The following is a 22,283-nucleotide window of genomic DNA, read 5'->3' as shown; positions in this document are numbered from 1 at the left end:
TCGGTTAATTGAGAAACGAAAGGTCGCGTATACGCGAGGAATGGTGCACATTCTTCTTTTCATTAGTATAGTAATCCGATCGATCGATTCGTCGATGATGAGACAGCGTTCGAAAGTTGGTGCGAAACGCATACATATAGTGATTGAAGTGGTCATCGTTGGTGATCAATTAGTAGTTAGTAGAGTTACTTAGATATATAGTACAGTAGTAAGTCTAAAACAGTAGGGTGAAATACTTTAGCATAACTTTGATCAATTCTTCGGTGCCCTTAATAGACGTAGCTATCGTAAATCAAAGTCAATATGCGATACATCGCCTATTTACCCGTTCCTTCCAATTTTCGTCTCCCTACCGGTCGTCCACCAATTTTCGAACGTCGAGCAGGTGAAAAACCTGAAAAGAAGCTTCAGCCAGCACGAACAAGGCGTTAGTCGTTTAATTGATATCGGCCCAACAAAATGAATTGTTGACTGTTGTGACCGTAGATTTTATATTATAACGTATATACACTACCGGCCATAAGTGTTTACCCACCCTCAAAATAACACAAAAACAAGAGAAATATTAATCAAAAAACAATTTTTTTAATTTATTTTTTAATAGTGCAACATATATCACTAAAAACAATGTTTTTTTCCAATTTTGTTACAAAAATTAACACAATTAATCTAAATTTTAATTTCATCGATATTTCCACCGCGCGCTTTTATTATTGCTTCGCATAATTTCGGCATCCTGTTTTGTGTAGATGTTGGGGCCGCTTTTCGTACCTGTCGGTCTAGTTCTTCCCATAAAAGCTCAATGGGATTCAGGTCGGGGCTTTGAGGAGGCCAGGTCATAATTACAATTTTTTTTTCTCGTTCCAATTGTTCTAAGTATCCACGGCATAATTTGGAGGTGTGTTTGGGGTCGTTATCTTGTTGGAACACGAAGTTTTCTCCGATTAGTCGCGTTCCCGAAGAAAGGGCATTCGTCTCCAAAATTTCTCTGTAGCGTGCTCGCAAAACAACCCCAAACCATAACCGATCCTCCTCCGTGTTTTACCGTGGGTGATATGCAGGATTCAAGGGCTCGTTCTCCTGCCGATCTTCGGACAAACATCCTCCGTTGTGAGCCGAATACCACAAACTTTGACTCGTCGGTCCAGAGCACTTTTTTCCAGTCTTCCAATGTCCAATCTTTATGCGATCTTGCCCAGGCTAACCGTTTTGCTTTATTTTGCTTGCGTAGAAGGGGTTTTCGCATGGCAATTCGTCCATGCAAACCTGCTTTCCGTAAGCGCCTTTTGACTGTTGTCGAACTTACTGGTTCAGGGCGAAATGCATTTATTTCAGCTGTAATTTCCGGTGCCGTTTTTCTTCTATTACGTTTGCTTATTATTGTGATTGCCCGATCTTCTGCTGATGTGGTTATTTTTGGCCGCCCTGATCGCTTTTTGTTGGATAAACTGCCAGTATCTTCATATTTTTTAACATTGTAGTCCACGGTTCTACGGTTTAACTTTAATAGCTTTGCTATTTCTCTGTTATTGTTTCCGGTGCTATGATGGGACACTATTAGAGCGCGCGTTTCAATCGATAATTCTTTTCTCCTCGACATTATTTGAAATTTTCGCAAAATTTATTAAGCACTTGAAAATCAACTGTTTACTGTATGAAAGTTTAATGCAGTATGAAATACAGTATGAAATTTGAGAAGAATAAGATGCCCGTATTATCTGCGTTCAAATTCCCTACCGACCGTTTTAAAAATTTCAGAAAAATGGGTTTCTTTACCTGAACTCTAAAATTGTCGTTTTTCATTAAAAACTGTAAACTCATTTACAGTACCTGATTGTGTATGTACAGAATATTTTGGATGGTTTTTATTAGCCTTATATTTAGGACTTAATGATACGGACATTTTCATAACAATAAAATACCTGTCATTTGAATAGTAACGAAATTTGAAGGTGGGTAAACACTTATGGCCGGTAGTGTATGTATACATATTTGTATATATGTATATATACAGGGTGTTCAACGTAACGGTCGCCACGATTTTTCACTCACGTCTGGTAGTGTGAGAAAGAAATGCTTGAAATAAAAAATCGTCAGTGCTCGGTCGTCGATATATTATAAAAATAAAAATTGTCAAAATACTATTGTTTTCCACCAAAAAATCGGGGTCATCTTCATTTTTTTAAATGACACTCTATAACTTTTTCTACGTAGTATTGTAGGTGACATTGAGACGAATTCAGTGATGTACAATATCGATACATTCGTTCAACAACTTGTTGAAAATAAAACTAGACTGACAAAATTACGGAATATTTAGCAATACTACGATTACTAAGTCTGTTTATTGTTTATATTTAGCAACAAAGTATACGTAGTAGTAAAGTGAAATTGTAAGAATAACGTTAGTGTTTGACTTACGCGTTCATAAAGACTCTTATTACATTAAAAATGTTTTTCTCATCAAGTTGTTAACAAATGTACCGATATTGCACATCATTGAATTCGTCTCAGTGTCACCTACAATTCTACGTAAAAAAAGTTACACAGTGTCGTTTAAAAAAATTAAGGTGATTTCGATTTTTTGTGGAAAAAATATTTTCGCAATTTTTTCCGATGATTTTTTTTATTTCAAACATTTTTTCTGACATTTATCAGCAGTGCCTGAAAAATCCGTTATGGTTTCTCGGTATAAATGGCTTAACACTTTTTTGTAGAGAATGATGAGCTGAATCGGTTAGTGGTGCACTAAAAAATATACGATTTCATTTGAAAAACAAAACTTGACCTTCATGTGTCCTCGACGCGTCCACTAACAAAAATGCTAGTCATATCAAACAATGTCCCCCTCGAAATCATTCAATTTTTATTTGCAGCCACTTTCGATTTAATTAACAGTTCTGAAAATATTTCAGCTTCTAGTCTTAGGTGACTCACCCGGTATATATATATATATATACACATATTGCGCGTGTAGTTTGGTAACAAAATTAGTTGAGTTTCAACAAATTTTCTTCTTCCTGGGAGCGCGCGCTCGCGCGATATTTCTTGTCTTCGTCGAGTCAATACGTCCGTGTACCTGCCATTGCGAAGAGGGGGAACACCCGGAAATACGTTCCGTTTGCGATCATCGTTCACTCTCGCGGTTTTCGACAAATTTTTCTTTACGTTTACAACGTTAACTAAGATTAAGAGCGTGTACGGGGATAGGTGTACAATTATTTTCAGGCTTTCCCAATATTCGTCACGGTAATGTAGTGTTTAAAAGCGCGCGCACATCTTTTGATCGTGCATATACCGTGCATTGAGATAGGTCTACGTAGCATCGAGCGACGACTACGTTATTAATTGGTGGTTACTCGATCGAGTAGCACAGTCCAGACGAGACGCGTAGAATCGCCTAGCATTTTATACTATGTATACCTGTAGAGGAACGATTATAGCACGATAATGTTAACGCGATCGCGATTATTTCTAAGGGTAGATTTAATTTCTGATTATTATAAGTAAACGATCAACGAACGACTCGCGTGTATCCGCTTTGTACAAGCGTGAAAAGTATAGTATGATATAACGCGCACTCCTGAACACACACAACGAACAAAAAAAGAGGAAAGAAAACAGGAAAGAAAGTAGAAAAAACGGAAAGACATTGGAATGCAATAGGATCGCGGCCACCATCGAGCTGGATTATTAATTTCCATGCGATCGCGAAATCGGGGCTCCCTCTGAGAACGTTTTTTCCCTCGTTTCTTGTTAGAAACATTTCCAAGACAGTCCTAAACCGTCAATACATCTAGTCATAGCTTATTACAGCGTTCTGTAAATAACTGTACTTTATCAGTGTCCTAAAAAGGAGTAAATACAATACAAATACATATATGAATATAAAGAATGAAGAAGAATGGATTGACGAACGAGTGAATGGAATGTTAATCAACGAACAAATCTGAATGAATGTAAACGAATCGTATATATACGAAGCGTATGTGTATGTGTGCGTGCAAGATTTCTATCGAATATAAAAGTAAATACGCATGGATGTAGCAAAGCAGTGAAAAAGCCTAGACGCGTGTACATACATGTACGTACGCCACGTCGCGCGCGCGTCGTACGTATACGCATAGACGTTTACTTGCGCATCTTTTGCAATAAATGTTAGCGTACTATTGAAATTTCTACGTACATACATACATACGTATATGTATCTCGTGATAGGACTGGAGAGTAAAAAAGGTCAGATTCAACGTTACACACCTACCTTATAACTTAGTTGAGCGAAATAAGAGAAAAGTTTAACGGCACGCATTCCACTGTATCCGAACGGTTGAAACAATAAAAACATTATCACCGATTAACAATTGCGACAATTGTGCACGCGTTAATCACCGAGAAAGTGTGATAAAGGATAAATGGAGATAAATGGGGGTAAATGAAAATTAGCCGTGTATTATATATGTCGAATAATTTACCTTTATTTTCTTGGTAAATGAATATACAAAGTTTACATCTAGTTACTTGCTTATACGATGTATCGAATAATATTGATAGTGTCGCTGTTATAATCGCGCATACCATTTTTCTTTTTCTCTTTGATCCGTTCGTACGTTTCCAAGGATGCGATGAAAAATGAACGACGGAAAAAACAAACATCGGATCGGATCGGGGAAAGCTGCGGATAGTACTGGCCATCTCGAAGCCGTAGATTAAACGTGAACGTTTTTCCATTTCGCCTTTAGGCCGTTACAAGGATATTCGCCCTTTGTAATATCATCGACGTTTCACACCGCTCGACGGTACAAACGAGCAAGTGAATCGACCCCTTAACAGAATGCATTGCCGGCAAATTGCGATATAACCGAGGAGGAATCATTACGCCGCATCGATGGTAGGTATTTACATACATATATGATCATTTCGATTCGGTACTGTAGGGCGTAACGTGTCTGAACGTGAGACGAAAGAATGAGCGAGGGGAAACGCAAAGTCTCGTCAAAGTAGAACAGAAAAATAGAAGTGATTCAGGGGGTGGTGTATGTGAGTATGGGGGGGGGGGGGGAGTACCTTTGGTATCGTGCTCTGTGAGTATTCGAGAGCGCGCAAAGCGATAGCGTTTAACTGTGAATTGGAATAAATACCAAGGTTAGTCTAATCAGTCTTTATACAATTACATATTCGTACATATCCGTTAAATTCTTTGCATTGTCTCTCCTTCCATCATTCATTCTCGCTCCCTTCTCTCGTCTTAGCCGCGAATTTCATTACCCGCGGTCCTTTTTAATTATTATTTACAGCTTTAAAGAGAAATAGCAGTCGAGAGCGACGAATCGAACACGCGCACAGCTCTAGGCACACACACACACACACACACACACACACACACACACCTACTCACGCAATCCTTTCTTCTCCTCTCCTCTCCTCACCTATCTTATTCATCTTTCTCTCTCCCTCTATTTCCTTTTCATTCTCTCGTCGTAGTGGTGATACATACTAGTCATACACACGCACACGCATGCATACACACACGCTTGAGACGCAACTCGAGTGGGAAAGCTCTGAAATACCTCGGTAATTTTGCACGAACTTTAGCTCTATAGTCGAGCGAAATTCGTGGTCGACGGGTTTCCCCGGGTCAGAAACTTCCTTCCTTTGATCGTCCACGTTTCCGCGTCGTGAGTTTTAGCGGGATCTAAAACGAATAGAGTGGGGTCGCTGACTGAGTCGCTAAACGGTAAAAAAAAATAGTTCTGCGAATAGCAGCATTAATCCCGTGGGAAGTTTCGCTTGTGAAGAACGTTCTGTTGTTTCTGCTGCTTTTGTTACTCTTGCCTTATGCTGCGGTTGATAACGACGATGACAATGGTGGTGGTGGTGGTGGTAGCGGTGACGATGATGAATTGAAGCTCGTGAAACAGGCCGCGGGATAATCGAAATTAACGCGAGCTGTCATTATTGTCGTTTCGGAGCTAAATCAAGGAAAGAGAAATGACGATGCATGGCGAATGAGAAGCGTTCCGATGAATCAAAAGTTCCTCCTGTTCGCCCTTGATAGATGTTCCATATGCGTGTAGCGCATTTCAATCGATGATTCTCGTCGTTATCAACGTATGGTCCTTTTCGCCATGATATGTAGGTATGATTGACGTGATAAAGCGTTTCTTTACCAGAAAATTTTAGAAGACGACGTCGTTCCATTCTGCCTACCTTTCGTGAATTGAATCGATCGATTACCCGTATATTTTGTTTATTGAAAACTCGCTCCTTTCAACTTCTCCATCTCCGTGTAGTATTCTCTGTTTTCCGCAAGATGGTCGACGCGCTACTTTTATCAGAAGAATTCGAGCAAAGGTGAAGCCGAGTTACGTATGCGATTGGTGTATTTACGAGGACATGTTAAAGTCCGCTTTGAAAAGTTATAGGTATATGTGTAGAATACACATGCATATACTGGTTATATGTATAGACACAAAAAGTACAGTGAAAGCTTCATCGTTTTGCAGTTTCAACGGGTATTTCCGACAACTCTACGATTCGAGGTGCGTTGCTCGTTAGAAAAGCTCTAGAGGAAGAAAGTTACCGTGTAGAAACGGAGGTACCTAATAGCGAGTGTTAGATTTTGCAGATCTGAAGCGACAAGTAGCAAAGGGAAATGATAGAGCTACATATGTTATCGATACGCCATAGCAAAAGTAAAAAAATATTCTTCCCCTTGTCGATACCGTAAAGCTTCAACTGTGCAATCGTTTCGATGCTTTTGATCTTGTTAGAAGAATAGATTGGAATCTTTGAGTTTGCTCGCGTCACGGTTCATCAACTATCCGATCACTATCTTTGGTATAAAAAGTTTGAGAAATTTCTCGTCTAACGTCCGTCCAGATAACCAAAGATTTCTTTGTGGTTAGAAAATCGCGTTGCAGTTCGCGTTTCGGTTAATCTGGCCGATTTGCTTCTATTCGCAACTACGCAACTTTACATTTTCACTAGTTGGTGGAAAATGTAAGAAAATATCTATGAACAAGTGTGTACGTCCTATATTTCGTTTCATTTCGTTTAGTTTCGTTTCATTTCATCAAAAGTAACGACTAGTTTCCCCGTTAACCACGTGGACGCGTCATATGGAGTCGATGCTACATACTACGTATACCTACGGTCCACTGCGATATGTTTTAGTCTTGCAGTATCTCGATGAAAAATACACTTGAAATTTCTATTCGAGGAGCACGTATAAAAAACAACTGCATATGATCGATTTATTCGATGTATGCGGCAAATCGCGATCTTCGTTTCACCTTTGTTCGAGAAAGCATCGCTACAGCTACAGACATACCATACATATGTACTTATGTATGTACGTAGGCAGGGATAATCGGTTCTTCGCTCCGCGCCGTGCCACGCCGTTCTATAATCTCCTTTAATGTATTGAAACCGTCGTGTTCAAGACGATTGAAGATATTTCGAAAAATAACGATCTTTCCTCCATGGTATGTACTTGAGCAGCTGTTCCTTCTAGTTTCATCAGTAACTCGTATTAACTATCGCAAAAGAACACGACCGACTGCGACTAGAATATCACGAACGAAAAAGCCATGAGATACGATTCATTTGACTACCGTTTACATACCTATATAGATAAATAAACTATCGTTTAGTCGGTGCACTTATGCAGTTTCAGTTGTAAAATCGATGGTAAGAATATGTCAATTGGCTTCTTCTAACGTATCAGCAATAATTTCAGCATGGCTTTAACTTTTCAAGAAGTATGTCTCATAGTGGAAGGATAGTATTATCGTTATTACCGTGTCGTAACCGTTTTCTCGTTTGTTATGAGGAAATCGTCGTCGTCGTCGTCGTCTTCTTTGAAAATATATCGCGAACTTGCAATTTCGTGTGCTCACGGAAAGAAGGACAAAATAGTTTCGTAATATGGCAGTAATCGATTTGTTCCTTGACGCACTCTAGCTGCTGCTCTCGATCATTCCGTTCAATAGAACGAACGCGTGAAAGTGTGTAATATCCAAGATCCTTTGACAAACTTTCGGGGCGCGGCGATGAAAGCTTAAGAGGGGATTGTACATTTTGCTCTTGAAATGTGATCGGCGCATATATACGTGCATCAAGTAACGGACATTGTACGTTGCATTGTGTCTTGATTACGCGTTTGAGACGTGCGAAGGCGAACGGGGAAAAGCGCGGTAACGACTAGAATTTTAAAGAGGAAAAAGGTAATTTCCGTGATTTTGCTGGTTGATTTGCTAGTATTATAGAACGGCTGAATCGCTAACAAAAGAAAAGCATCGGCCCGCGGGATATGTTTTGTCAGGAGTTTTGTACGTTCGCGCTTAAACTTGAAAAGATTAACGTATGATTTACGCATGACTTGTATGTGTTGTACCGAGAATTAATAGTAATTGATATGGAAGAACAGGGGGGTTACAAGGATGTCGCGACAGACGGCTTTTGCGTTGAAAATAATTGTATAACCGTGCGTGTCGGACGTCCTTCCTTCCGAGGAAGGAATAGAATGGCGAGAGTATGATATGTAATATAGTAGGTGTAACGTGTATAAGGTGGAGGATGAGGCAACTGGTGCTCGAGGGATCTAGAGAAGGGAGAGAAAAGAAGGTGCTGTAGGATGGGCTCAGTGTGGCAGACAGGTGTCAGAATCGCCACTGCTGGCCATGGAGAAGTTGGCAGAATCGCGATCGGTCTGCCTGATTTGCGCTGTAGCGGTCAACTTGCCATTGGCTTGGGGTGGCTGGGGGAAAGTGTGATGGCCGGGTAGGGCCCAGGGCTGCGTGTGCAGCAATGGCACGGGTGGGAACCTCTTGACGAACGGGTTGTTGTTCGGAACGGCGGGTTGTAGCGGCGGCGCGTGCAGAAGCCTGACCCCGTTGTGATGGGAGGGTAGAGTGGTGTGCGCCGGAACCGTCGCGTGCATCTGCGGCGGGACGAAGGTGTGACGAGGCACGGAGCCGCAGCTTCCGCTCGAGCCGGCCATGTGGGATCCCGCCATGCTGTGCGAGGCGTGAGGCAACGGCATAGTGGAGCAATGTGGATAGGTGACCACTGGTTGGGTCGGGTAATGCGGTAGAGTGGCGGAAGAGGCGTGCACGCGGATATCGTTGCTCTCCGTGAACGACGTCATCCTCATGTTGGTGGAACGGCCGAACGGTTCCTCGTTTGGATTCAGCGGCTCCGACAGCTTCGTTCTGGACAGTTTACGCCGAATCACCACGGTCGCTTCATTCGGATTCTCAAGGATAACGGCCGGACAGCCTGGACCGCTCGAAGAAGAGAGATCGGTGACGTTCGCGTTCCCGTGCGAGTTTGCATGCGCGTTGACGAACAACGGTACGTGGTTCGCGTACTGGGGCGAAGAGAACGATTGGCTGGTGCCTGGACGACTGTGCGGCGGTGAAAAAGTAGCAGCCACGCATGGTGGTTGAATTCCCCGTTGGAGGGAACAGCTACGCCACTGATCGCGTGATTCTTCGCCAGGCCGTTGTTCCCCCGCTGCGTTTCCACCGGTCAAATCGTCCACGCTGGTCGCTCTGCGTTGACAGCTGCCGTTGCTAGCGTTGCTGGCGTTACTGTGCACCCCGCTCGAAGAGGTTTCGCTGTGGCTACTCGTGTTGCTGTGTCCTGCAACCGAACCAGCTCCGCTACTACCACTCACTACCGCGTCCAACGGTGGAGAATTCGAGGAATCCGAGCGAGGCGTCAATTCTTCGTGCGGCATCCCGGAATCCGCCCGACGCAAGCATCGTGGCGTTTGTCCTCCGTTTGTCTGAAAGCAACGAAACAATCCTACTCCGTTAATTATTTCTTATTCACCGGTTCGCTCTTCCTACCGTTGTTACATATGCTTTGCAGGAAGAAACGAAGAAAAAAAGAAAAGAAGAGAAAAGAGGTTCACGATGCTTGTCAAGCAACCAGAGTGTATATTTGTCAGCGGTGTTGGGAAAAGGGTGAGCAAATCTTTTACTGGAACCAAATCGTTATCGAACGATACGATCGCCGAACTGCTCGCGGGAACGCTGAAAAATCGTAAAAGGGGGAGGACGTGCGCGGACACGTCGTATCGATCGTCTCTCCACGCTAGGCACACACGTTCTGCTTCTCGAAAAGTTTGCACACCCTTCGCCACCTAGTCACCCACCCTGCCCGCCCTGAATCGATGAAACGTGGTGAACGAGGCGAAGAAGATTGTTAGTACCTGGGTGTTAGTGGTTAGTGGCGCCGTGACAACTTCGGTAGTCGGTGCACAAGTTGGAGTCGGAGGTGGCAGTGAAAGTGGCTCCGAAGCGGGATCGGGCAAAGGGTCTGGAGTCAAGAGAGGCGAAGGGTCGCCTTCCGAAGGTTGTAGATCGCGATTTGCGCTCGCGTAGTAAGTCACTTGGTCGTCGTTCACGCACTCGAGCAGCTGTTGAAACGTTTCCAACGATTAATTGCTAAGCGAAATGCCAATTTCTCGGCGACGGTAGAGATACTATTATAACGAGGAATTTTCATTTCAATCTCGCGAAAATCAAACGAAACGAAAGGACAAGAGGACGGATGAAAAGAAAGGAAAGCCGGCAAGAAAGAACAAACGTGTATAATGATGGTTTGAAATCTGCGACACATGCAACGACGCTAGCCAACTATAGACACGAAGAAGGCGCAAGATGGTTTCTAACGTATCGAGGAAACAAATACATATACTAGGATATATACACGTAAATAAGTACCTAAATGTATGGTTAGACGACCGTGTCACGTATCGTGTACCTCGAACGCGTTTCAAGCGCATTTATCGAACCCATTGTTTGAATTTGCGCGTAAAACGATACGAAACATTGGCATATGTGCCGGCATCAATCGATACGCTATTTGCTATTTTGGACAGAACAAAATTCGAAGGATAGAAGGATAAGCGTAAGATCGAACATGCATTACTAAGGGCCTAATCGAGTGATTTGGAAAATTCGAGACAGAGTTTTGCCATCTTTATACCCGATATTGTCTATGCGATCTATGCTACCATATGTTAGTGCACAACCAAAAACAACACACGCGCAATTAACAAACGTTAATATCACTTGAAAGCGTTAATGTGAAATGTGGTGAAGGAAAAACAAAAAAAAAAAAGAGAGAAAAAAATGAGAAAACAGAAAGAAAGCGAGATGTTTGTCCGTCTTACGTTTGTGAATTTAGGTATACCGTCCCTACGAGATATCAGCCACCTTCCCCACTGTCAAAGCAAAATAAAAGTAAATTAAAAGCCGAAGAGGGAAGCAACGATGCAGCGACGAGAATCGAACGATGGTGGTTATCGCGGCGACTAAGAGGGAAAGGGATGACGAAACGAACGATGAAATCTACTACCTTGTTCTCCTCGGATGTCGAATCATCGGCGGGATCCAGGGACGTGATCAGCGGTAGTTCTCGTAGCGTGGCGTAATCTCCGTCATCTTCAGGTCCCCCCGCGTCATCGGTACCTCGTCTGATTTTTCCCTTATTACTGCAATTAAAAGATGGCGTGTCGTAGCACGTTACAACTGATCCGCACAAGATATTTACCGATTACTACTAACGGGGATGAGAGACAAAGAGAGACAGGTTACAATCAGGAAAAGAGAAAGGATGTTTAAACGTCGATCGTGAAGGATTGGTGCTACAATTTACAATTGTTATTAATAAGATATTTTATCCAGCATTATTACGAAAGTGACGAGTTATTGGCAAGAACGAAACAGGCACAGTGGATGATTACACGTGCTAGTAAAACTGTTAATCCTTTGCGGTTATTCGACACTTGGTGGGAATTTCAGAATGGAGAAAATTAATGGTTTCGCTATGATAATTTAAGTGTAATCTCAAAGAGTTAACGAACCTTGGAAGTTGTCTCTTGTTTAAAGCACATAATTCATGCTAACGTCTGTATACGCTGTATGCACGTGATACCAACATTGTACGACCAAGTAAGTAGGATACAAAATTTCAAGATGAATCGAGGATCGATACGGAATGGAGATTAATATAATCGCTTGTGAATGCTATGAAAATACAAAATGATGAAAGCAGAGAATTACATGGAATAACACATATAACGTTTTATCGGGAGATAATTGACTTATGTAAATAGTGAGCTATGACAGTTTAGAGAGGAGGAGGAAGAAGAAGAAAAGACGAGCATGAGCACGGGCATGGACGCAGCGGCACATACAGAAAGACAGACATCAAGAGGAGGGAGGAGGGTAGTTACCGCGAGCCGGACGTACTAGGCAGGTCGTTAAAGGTGACCTTGGGTTTCAACTTCTTGTTCAGCCAACCCTTTTCCGTGCTCGACACACCGTTCGCGTTGCTCGGCGACCTAGCTGGCGAAGGGCGTAATTTCGGTCTCAACCAGTAGATCTGTTCATCGTCAGCGGTCGACTCACCGTCCACGGAATCGGTGTTTCCTACACGATTCGAAGAATCAACATGAAGAGAAGAGAAGAGAAGAGAAGAGAAGAGAAGAGAGGGGAAGAGAAGAGAGGGGAAGAGAAGGGAAGGGTGGGGAGAGGGAAGGGAAGGGAAGGGAAGGGAAGGGAAGGGAAGGGAAGGGAAGAGAAGAGAAGAGACGAGAAGTAGTTGACGAGGTATTTTACCTTGAGAGCGCGTTTTCCTTTCGACGGCCGCCTTCTGTATCACACTCATGATAGCCTTTTTGGGCGAGGCGTCAGCTATAGTGTAAGTCCTACCGTTACCGACCACAAGAAGTGGTGCGCTAATTCCGTCCTCGTCGTCCCTGGCCGACAGCAAATCCACGTCAGTCACGAGCTTGACGGACCTGGCTGACCGAACGGTGGCACGGCCGATCGTCACCCTCAGCTTGAACGTCCAGCGTTGCTTAATCGTAAGAAAGATCCACAGCAGCAGCCAGAGGAACAGGTGGAGGACGGTGGCCACGATGCAAGCTAAAATCGCCCCGTCCAGACTGCCCCGATACACTACGCTGTAATCGTAGAGCAGAGGCGCGCTGCAGATCGCAATTGCCAAGAACACGCAGAGGGCGGTGCAATGAATAAAGTACACCCAGCTGTTTCTATTCCGATTCTCCTTTGGCAAAATCACTCGACGCTCACGCTCCTGATTCAGGAACGCCGTGAATCTGCACGGGGAAAAGGCAACGCGAGATGTTATGCTTCGCACACATCCTATCTTAGTTACTACGCTCCTTTAATTAAATATGTATATCTAGTTTACCTGCCGTAAGCGTATAAGTACATGACCATGCTGGAACAGAGCACCAGTAGGGAGGAAAGCGCAAACAGGACGAGGGTGACGTGTGGGTTCAGGAGAAAGTAAGAATCTCCGAAGATGCTTGATATACTGCTGGTGGTCGATACGGTAGTGCGATATTGTTGCCGAAGAACCGGCAGGACCTTCAGAGGTCCCATCACTTGAACCTGAACAGAAACGTTTATCTTAGTACGTGTACGGTGAACGGTATGGAGAAGCACGCTGAAAATGATCCGTGCTTGCCTTATAAAGAACAGACATTCCAACGTAGGCCAGTAAGCTCTGAGCGGAATTGACAACCAACTGGAAACTGAAAATTGTGCCGAGCGCTTTGTTACACGACCAGAAAACCGCCGGATACCTCACGGAATAGACGGCTAGAGCGATTGCGTAATTCAAGTACTCCAGTGTAATGGGCCCATACGGTTCGTCTGAAGGAGGTATCAAATCATGTTACGAAGAGAAAGAACAGAAGGCGCAATATTATCACCAAAGATTGGAAAGGAAGAGAAATCTTACCAGTTTGAAATTTCAGATTCAACTGTTCCGGATGATCCAGATCGGCCAAGCTGTTCATCGTTAGCGACATACTTTGCCCTGTCATGTTTCCACCAGTAGCACCTCTGTTGTTCGGTCTGATCGTTGTCGAAGACCTTCCTGCGTTCTTCGTTTTCGATCTAGTCTTTAAACTATTGTTTCTTACGATCGTCCTAACTGTCGGTCGCCTGACTATGGTATTTCCATATTTCACGGTAGCCGAGGTGCTCTTTGAACCACTTGGCCAGTTGGACGTTGATGCAAACGTCGCTGTGTTCACTATGTTCGTGGGCGTCATCGTGATCGTAGTCATCTTCGTCGTGGTTGTGCTGCTAGTAGTTGTCGTTGCAATCGAGGATGCGGTGTTTGTAGGCGTAATTTTGCTCGACCTAGGAGTCGCGTACGTTGTCGACGATGTTCTCGACGTGGTAGACGTTGTTGACTTGCTGGTACTAGATGGTCGTGCGATAGGTGTAGGTAAACCGGTACCCGTCCGTCGAAATAGACCGAGATACTTGGTGGTAGTCTCCCGCGTTCCTGTCTCGACTGACTTCACCACGATATCGGTCAAGTCCGAAGTCGCAGTAGTGATGTCGTTCATTACACTATGCTTGTCATCGTCGTCGTCGTCGTCGTCATCGTCGTCATCGTCGTCATCGTCGTCGTCGTCATCGTCGTCGTCGTTGTCGTTGCCGTTGGGTGTCAGGGTAACAAAAGGTTGAGGTGTTATAAAACCGGTTAGAATGCTGAGATTCACGTTCGGATTTATGAAGCTCGACACGACCAGTCGATCGCGATGAGTCACTAGCCAATCCAGATCCGTACGCCATATCGCTTCTGCAAAGTGAAAAGATTCCGTTTTGGGCTGGATTAGACGAGGATCTCTGGCATAATTTCACCTCGATACCGTAGTTGCTCAATTCCCGATTATACAAGAGAAAGAAATTCAGCCCCATGAAACTAATCCGGCAAGTAAGCGAGTAAATCGATCGAGGTAGTATCTGTATTGCGTTCGATTCGGTAATCCCTGCAACGTTGTTAGTATATCTTTGCGAGGTGGTTGTGTCGAGGGTATCGCAAACGCACGTGGAAGATGTGGCGGATGTAGACGGTAAAACTATTTCATTCTAACTTTGCGAGAGACTTTGCGAGAGTAATGACATTCCCGAGGATTAACCTTAACTTTCCCAACACGTTTGTGCTTTTAATCCGTATCTCGATGCCGGATAGATCGGGCCCGAAAGTAAAGCCGCGAAGTTTGAAACCGAGTAGGGAGGGACAGAGGAATGAGGAATTGAAAAATTACCTAGCCTCAAGTTAAATTGCGTCGTTTTTAATCGATAAGTGTATATAATAGTCGGGTAGAAGTGTGGTGTACACGTTCTAAAAGGGCTTTGTTGAATGAACGGTTTCCTTTTGCGAACACTAAAGCCCAACGTCCACGATGCGTCGCGTCAGACACGCGTCGCGACGGAACATCGCTTGCTGTACGCTTCAGTGCTGCCACCAATGTGAAACAGTGGATGTCTGTCCACGAAATCTCATCGTCACACTATCGTCGTAACATGCATTCGTCATGACGTCTAGCGTACATTGCCGCGGTCGTTTGTACTTACACGAAACGTAATGCCTCTGTACTCTCGTGAATAGAAGCCGCCCACATCTCATGCGCTACGCACAGCAGTGAAGCGTACAGCAAGCGATATTTTGTCGCGTACGCGTCTCTAACGTGACGCATCGTGGACACTGGGCTTAAGTGTGCATAGGTACCCGCTTGTTCTCGGTAACAAGGAACAGCCGCGAATTTTATTTGTCCAACCTTGTATCCTCGTACTACTGTAAAAATTTCCCGCTATAAAGTGCGTAAACGATTCTATCTGAAATAATTGAATTGAAACACGCCGATAATTGATCGTGATCAGTAAAGCTGCGTATCGATTTGTTGCATATCCGCGTATTGTATCACCGTTGCCCGTCAAAACTGATACGCAACCGTGATACGATACGCAGATATGCAACACATGGGTACGTACTTTAACCAGCTCAACATGGACGGACTATGTTTGATACATGTTACAGTTTACAGAAATAAAAGTTGTTCGAGCTGGTCGTTTGTTTTTCTAAAAGAGAAAGGACATCGTAAACGTCTGATCGTTATCGTGATCGTAGGCGAACTATAAATATATGGGCGCTCGCGACAATAAACTGTGCTTCTATCGTTTCCGAAACGCAAAACTGTAAAAGTGCTGCTCGAAAACGGACGAATACGGGGCAACAGAGTGATTGTGCCTGTAATAGGACTTGTGAATATTTTCGATAGAAAGGAGGGATCGTGTTTAATAATCGGTCGGAGAACAGAGAATAGTGGTGAGTCGGTTGAGCGATTCAAGATGGAAGGATTCAAGTAATGAGAAATCCTGCAGCAAACTGTATGTACACACCTGGCCGATCAATACACGAACCAGGACGTAGTCAGGACGAAGTTGCCCTGTTACATCCCGACCGCCCCTTTTTCCATGCGCGAGTCGTTCTATCCTACATAGCGATGTAGTGTCTCGAATCCGAAACCGCATGTCCCCGCCACTATCCGAGTTTTCCTAACGAATGGCTAAATACGCAGGATTCAAAATTCATCTCCGAAAAAGAATGTTGTTCTCTCGATGTCGTGATATCTAACCTCATGGAAAAAAGGAAATGCGTACGTTTGTAATGTCATTCTTTTACAATCACGATTGTTACTGAATGAACGACGTTTGCATATAGGTTCCATTCGAATTCTGCTTCGAAAAGCAAACGCGACGATCCAACGGCAAGATTGTCTCTGCTATTCCTAATAGATGCAAGAGAAAATATTTACCCTTCGTTTCAATGATATTCTAAACGACTTTATCACTTGTATCTCCATTCGACTAGGCTAATGAGCGTCGAAAGAGACCCATTTCTCCAACAAATAACGCGCGAGTGTCGTCTCAATTCAAAATTCTTGTTGCATTTTACGTTGGACGAAAAACGAAAACTAATCCTTTACTCTTCTTTTGAACCCAGGAGCAAGAAGAGTGCTGGAAGGAATTATATTTACGTGAAGAGTGGCAGTCACGGTCGGGGATGAAAAGGAGAAAACGAAACGTTCCATCATATTCAATTTGCTCGTGAGCTCGAAATCAGCGGTACTTTGCTCGATTTCCACGGGCAAAGAAGTAAGGTGCAAAAAGACATGTAAGATGAATGGTGGAACCTGTTGGTTATTACCTACCTTTTGGCAAAAATCCAGCATGTATCAGCCTGGCCTCCATAAGTAGCGAGGGCAGCAAGAAGCACATGGCCGTGCAAAGATGTACGAAAGCTGCCGTGGGACCTCCGTGTCGCCATAAATTATTCGCCAAACCTGCGAAGAAAGCGAGATGGAACGAGTGATCTGTGTGTATATAAATACAACGATTGGTCTCGAAACGAAAGGAAAGAAAAGGAAAGGGTGGAAACGCGAAGTGGCGGAGAAGCCATAGACGCGTATAGTTATACGCCTACTTACTGTGATCGGGATTGTTGGTGAGCAAAGACGAGGGTGGATCGCGCGAGCACGCGCTCAAGTGACGGCCGAGTTTTACCCCATCGTTCGCCAGATTGCCGAGCTTGAGGAAGGCTGCGCCAAGCAGAACCGGCAATAGAACAACCCCGGTACCGGCTAGCACCAAACACGCGTACAATTCCACCTTTGCCGGGGGAGCGTCCGCGGGCCAAGGTAACGATAAATATGCTGGAATGTATTGAAAAAAACCTGTTATACATCGGATATATCATCTACGTAGATGTCTAAAGAGGACACTTACCGGTGAACCTTTTCGCGTATCTCAAACCAATGTAAGCTTGAAAAGCAACCGCCAAAATGCCGTACCAGACGGACCACAAACTGTTCACGTGTCCTCTTACACAGGAATTTCGCCTGCTCGATTTTCGCGGTCTTTTCGTTTTACCGGTGGCAGTGGTGGTCGCGGTAGTGGTAGTGGTAGTGGTGGTAGTGGTGATACCACTCGAATTTATACTGGACACTATCGGAAGCGGTTTCAACGGCTTCTTGCACTTTGCTTGATTTACCTCGTTATTGTTCTCGTAACCCATCAAGCTTCCCGTCATTGACATCTTGTTCTACAAGAACGAGAAACGTTTCTAGAAGAGTCGTTACGCTACGAATATTCATGCTGCACGAGCAATTAAATCGCACGCTCACACACGTCGAAGGGAAGCTGGAAATTCCTCCCCGTTGTGACGCACCCTTGACACTTTTCCCAAACAGAGACGAGGGGTTATAAAGCTTGGAGTTTTATGATCGTTTTTGCCGGATTCGTTTCGCGATAAAATTTCAAGAGGGAAAATACGTGCGTGCGTGCGTGCTTGCTTGTGTGTTTACGTGGTTGCTTGCGATCAAGCACGCGGTCTGACCATTTTAACCAACCCTCGGGGCTATGTTTCCTTTCGCGATTCGACCATTTACGTTTCCGAGAATCCCTAAATAGTTGTCACGCTTGCTCCGAAATCCTTTTATCCTTTTTCCTTAATTCTGTCGTTGTCTCACTCCCGAAGTAATTAGAAGTAAGTAGTCTTCTTAGAAAGTTGCTCGCAAACAACCACGTTTTCTCTAGATTTCATTCGAAACTACATAAGGCACGTAGGTACATTGAAATTTCACACTTATAATTAGTTGAAACGGAACACTTACGGAGTATTCTGCTTTATCTCTTGTAGATCTCTCAATCTGTCGAGAGAGCCAGTTCGGAACAATCGATGCGAAGCTTTGACATGTTTGGCGGTGACAGCGCCGCCTGAAACGAAAAACGGAAGAGCAAATTAGCAAATGGATTTACCTGTGGAGAGGCAAAAGAAGAGACTACGGCGACTTGAAGGAGCGTAAGCAGAAGAGCTTCACTCGTTAATCTGAATGAAGAACGAAAGTTACCGCTGAATTAACAGGACAAGGATCGACGTGCGACGAATCACAGGAGAAGATAAAAGAGAGGCTCGCGCTCGAGGAGCGCACATTGTTCGCGCAAATTCGCGCAGAAAGTTACTCGTCGCATCTGTTCGGGTACACCTCGATCAACTTCCTTTATCGCGAAAAGGAGAACACGATGATGACCACGGGGACAACGAAAATGATCGACAATCACCGAGACAAGTTACATAAAGGGATCAGAACAGAGGAGGACTAGCGTACCGTGATAATTCTAGTGCCCTTACAACCATCTATTGATTCGTTGCATAATCATGGATGTCATTAGGAGGATTATTGGACGCCAACGGTGCCCGATCGTTGATTGTTTTTTCGGCGCGTGTCTCGGTCCTTCATGGTCGTTACATGTATATTTCGTATTTTCTAAATAAAGGTCTATTTTGCCGAAAACTGTGATCTACAATTGAAAACCTCAATAAGAGGAGAATGTGTTTAAAGACGAAGAAAAGAAAACGATGGCCAGGCAATTTGTTCGTTAATTAAAAATCTCTAGGTATCTTGGTGGCGACGTCAATATAATGGCGCGCAACCCCTTGTCCCGTCGTTAAAAAACGATAGGGCTGACGTTAATTATCTGGGAAATACGGTTCCAAGGGTGGCGCATACACCGTTATGCAGTAACGATCTGGCATCCGTCGTGGCAGGATTTTCATTTATGTTTACATAAGAATGTGCGGTTAACCTACATATACATACGTATGCATGTGTATTTCTATACATATGGAAGCGAAGTATAATACAAGAATAGGAGTTTTGAGTATTCCATGTTCGTTGCGTGATTACTCGAGAAAATGATAAAAAAAAGAAGAAAAGAAATCGGGAGCAGGATCTCTGGTTTCCTGCTGTTTCCATCATGTTCTCGGTGATCGATGTGTTTACTTTAGGAAAGGATCGACTGTATTACCGTCCACTAACGAAGCGATATTAGGACACGTACAATGGCACACGTTTACCTTTGACGCGATATTGAAATTTTCGAAGCTTGCAGAAGAATATGAGAACGATAAAACTGGAAAGAGGAGAAGTAAACCCTTATTCGGTGATTATACTTACTTGGTGCGGATACTGCTCGCTGGGGTAATAACGAGAAATTAAAGTACCTTTTCTCTACCTAGAGCCTTTGCTCGTCGAAAAAGCTACTATAGCCGTCGCGTCGATTTCAGAACAAACTAAGCTTTTTCTTGTTCACCCTTGACTTAGCAAAGTCGCTTCTTCGACTTCCCGGGCGGCAGGTGTTACTTTTCCGAGATGATTACTTCGCTAGTATTTCTGTTCTAGCTGGATATTGCTTTTAGTCTTCCTCGATGACGACGATGACGACGATGACGACGATGACGACGACAGCGGGGGGATTCAAAAGAAAGAAGCGATACCATGGAGACACTAAGCCGTTCGAGAAACTGACCCGAACAAAAAGAAACGGATCCTTCTGTTCTGCGTTTGATGTCTTGTGTACCGGGAAAGAAACGGGGAACAAGGGAGGCTCTATTTTCACAGAGCACAATCATGTCTGATGCCGGAAAGATAATCATGCGATCTCACGATAACTGACCTACTTGTAGCTGGAGATATTCAAAGAAGCTGGAATTAGGATTCCGATTTTGACGCGATCGACATCGATATCGTTTTCTTTTACTAGCAAACTAAGGTATTTCTCCCGTGGAACCAATAATCGCGCTAATCCCTTCTATTTTTCACATCTTTTGCACATCGCATATGTCGGTTTTCTTATCCAATGCTTTCGCGTCATGACAGGAAGGATTACTTCTATCAAAGACTTTTCCAAGGTTCGATACGTTTCCACCACCGACTTTCCACCGTAGTATGAGTCAGCTTGTCACCATGGTTACGGAATATCCCTCGTTGTCCGCCAGGATCGCGGTACATTTTTGGCTACACGCGTTTCGAACGACACAGAACTACGTGGTTTCGTAATTTCGAGGCAGAGCAACGGAGTCCAGTTTTATATTCTTCCCTCCACACCGTTCTTTCGTCGCGTCCTTTCTGCTCATCTTAAGTGCCGCACTTTCTTGCGAAATAATGAAAAAGACGTACTTTTTTCCCTTTCTCGTTTCCCCCACTGTTACGCGCCACGTCACTCTTTGTCGCGTCGTGGTTTTTTGTTCGAATACATATACATATTTCTCGGAGCCGGTTAAAACCGCATCGAGTTGAAAAGCCGACGTTTCGATGAAAAATATGAACGGAAGGAAACGGAGAGCGATCTCGGCAATAGACGAAGAATAGTGGGCGCTTTGAGAAAAGCTGGCAGCTCGAGTAGGCCACCCGCCTACCCGCTCTCTTAGCGAGACGAACGTGAAAGGCGTAAAAATCATTTTAAAGAGTTGCGCTCGAAAAAGCTTTTGGTTCCGTCCAAGAGTAGAGTCCTTCTTAAATTCTACTTTAGACTAAATACTTGCAGTTCAAGTTCACATGGTATCGTGCGTAACTCGTCTCAAATCGTCTTTCCCTTCGTCCTGCCACGAAAAATAAGAGAAGAATCGAAGATGCAAGTATGCATAAGAAAGGGTGGTTCGTCGGAGAAATTCACAGAGGCGAATAGTTACGGGTGTAGTGGAAAATCGAGAGCATCATCTAGTTCGCTGATGGAAGAGTCTTGCAAGGATCTAGCGGTTTTTCTGTCTCCAGGGAAAAGAAATTATCGAGAAGGGTGAATAGAAAATAGGAAATTTCAATAAAATTACAAGCTCGTCGACTATTTCAGTTTCGTTTGTCTTTCTTTACGGCCACTGCTACAGCTCCGAACCACCTCTATACATTTTCCGGCTGACGTTTTCTTCTCGGAGAAAATTGCAACGATGGTTAGGTTAGATATAAAGACCGTGGACTCTGTGAATCGAAAATCATCGATATTCGACGTTCTATATCGTTTCTCGTGCAATTTATCAAACTGTCAAACCGATCTACTCACCGAACGGAGAATGAACCGCCGCGGTCGTCGTCGCTGTCGCCGTCGTGCTTGCCGTCGCGTTCGCAGATCTGAAATGGAATGGAACATTTTTTGATCACCGACGGATGTGGTGGGCCGCGTCGGCTTCGTTTACGTATAACTATTGTATAATATATATATATACTGTTCGTTGCACGTTTCAACTGCAACGCGCCAGCAAATTTTGACGAGTAAAGGATGGTTCTTTCTTAATTCATTTTCATTAGGCAGCAATCTAAGAAGGTGGCTTATCTGGGGCGAGCGCACGTCCTCGCGTACATTGTTATTTGCGTTTCCGGAACGCCTCCAACATTGCGAGACAGCTACTTAAGTGGATGCCTCAGCGCTGTTAACCCTGTGCACTGTATTTCGAAATTACCGTGCCTCACTTTGCCATTCAAATTAGCCGGCTCTTTTTCTTCTCGGGTCCACATCACTTGTTTGTGTGACAGTTAACCGGAATCGTATAGGAGTAAACTGGGGTCAATAATAGGTGAAAGGACGAAATTGACGTACGAGAAA

General features: G+C 44.0%; 1 protein-coding gene across 1 annotated transcript; it reads right to left on the bottom strand.

Annotated features, from left to right (window-relative positions):
* Positions 1–7,846: 7,846 nt before the first annotated feature.
* On the bottom strand, positions 7,847–21,801 carry LOC108575528 (protein tincar). The gene is made up of 15 exons (XM_017938353.1): positions 21,744–21,801; positions 18,521–18,623; positions 17,634–17,949; positions 17,336–17,560; positions 17,060–17,191; positions 14,505–14,643; positions 13,789–14,429; positions 13,513–13,700; positions 13,234–13,436; positions 12,636–13,138; positions 12,251–12,446; positions 11,371–11,506; positions 11,186–11,236; positions 10,220–10,426; positions 7,847–9,790 (listed from the first exon to the last, which is right to left on the bottom strand). Exons 3-15 carry the CDS (start codon positions 17,941–17,943, stop codon positions 8,642–8,644), a joined length of 4,080 nt encoding a protein of 1,359 aa, XP_017793842.1. The 5' UTR covers positions 17,944–17,949; positions 18,521–18,623; positions 21,744–21,801; the 3' UTR covers positions 7,847–8,641.
* Between the last annotated feature and the right edge of the window lie 482 nt (positions 21,802–22,283).

This window comes from Habropoda laboriosa, unplaced genomic scaffold (assembly GCF_001263275.1).
Source record: "Habropoda laboriosa isolate 0110345459 unplaced genomic scaffold, ASM126327v1 scaffold18, whole genome shotgun sequence".
Lineage (NCBI taxonomy): Eukaryota > Metazoa > Arthropoda > Insecta > Hymenoptera > Apidae > Habropoda > Habropoda laboriosa.
Note: the sequence above shows the minus strand (reverse complement) of the source record. Positions and strands in the feature narration are given on the sequence as shown.

Bases quoted from the DNA above. Each gene is read 5' to 3' on its own strand.
- LOC108575528 (XM_017938353.1), bottom strand. From the start codon at position 17,943: ATGTCAATGACGGGAAGCTTGATGGGTTACGAGAACAATAACGAGGTA. The intron at 13,139-13,233 runs GTAAACTAGATA...TTCCCCGTGCAG, and splicing joins TACTTATACGCTTACGGCAG to ATTCACGGCGTTCCTGAATC. The intron at 11,507-12,250 runs GTAACTACCCTC...TTTTAATTGCAG, and splicing joins CCTAGTACGTCCGGCTCGCG to TAATAAGGGAAAAATCAGAC.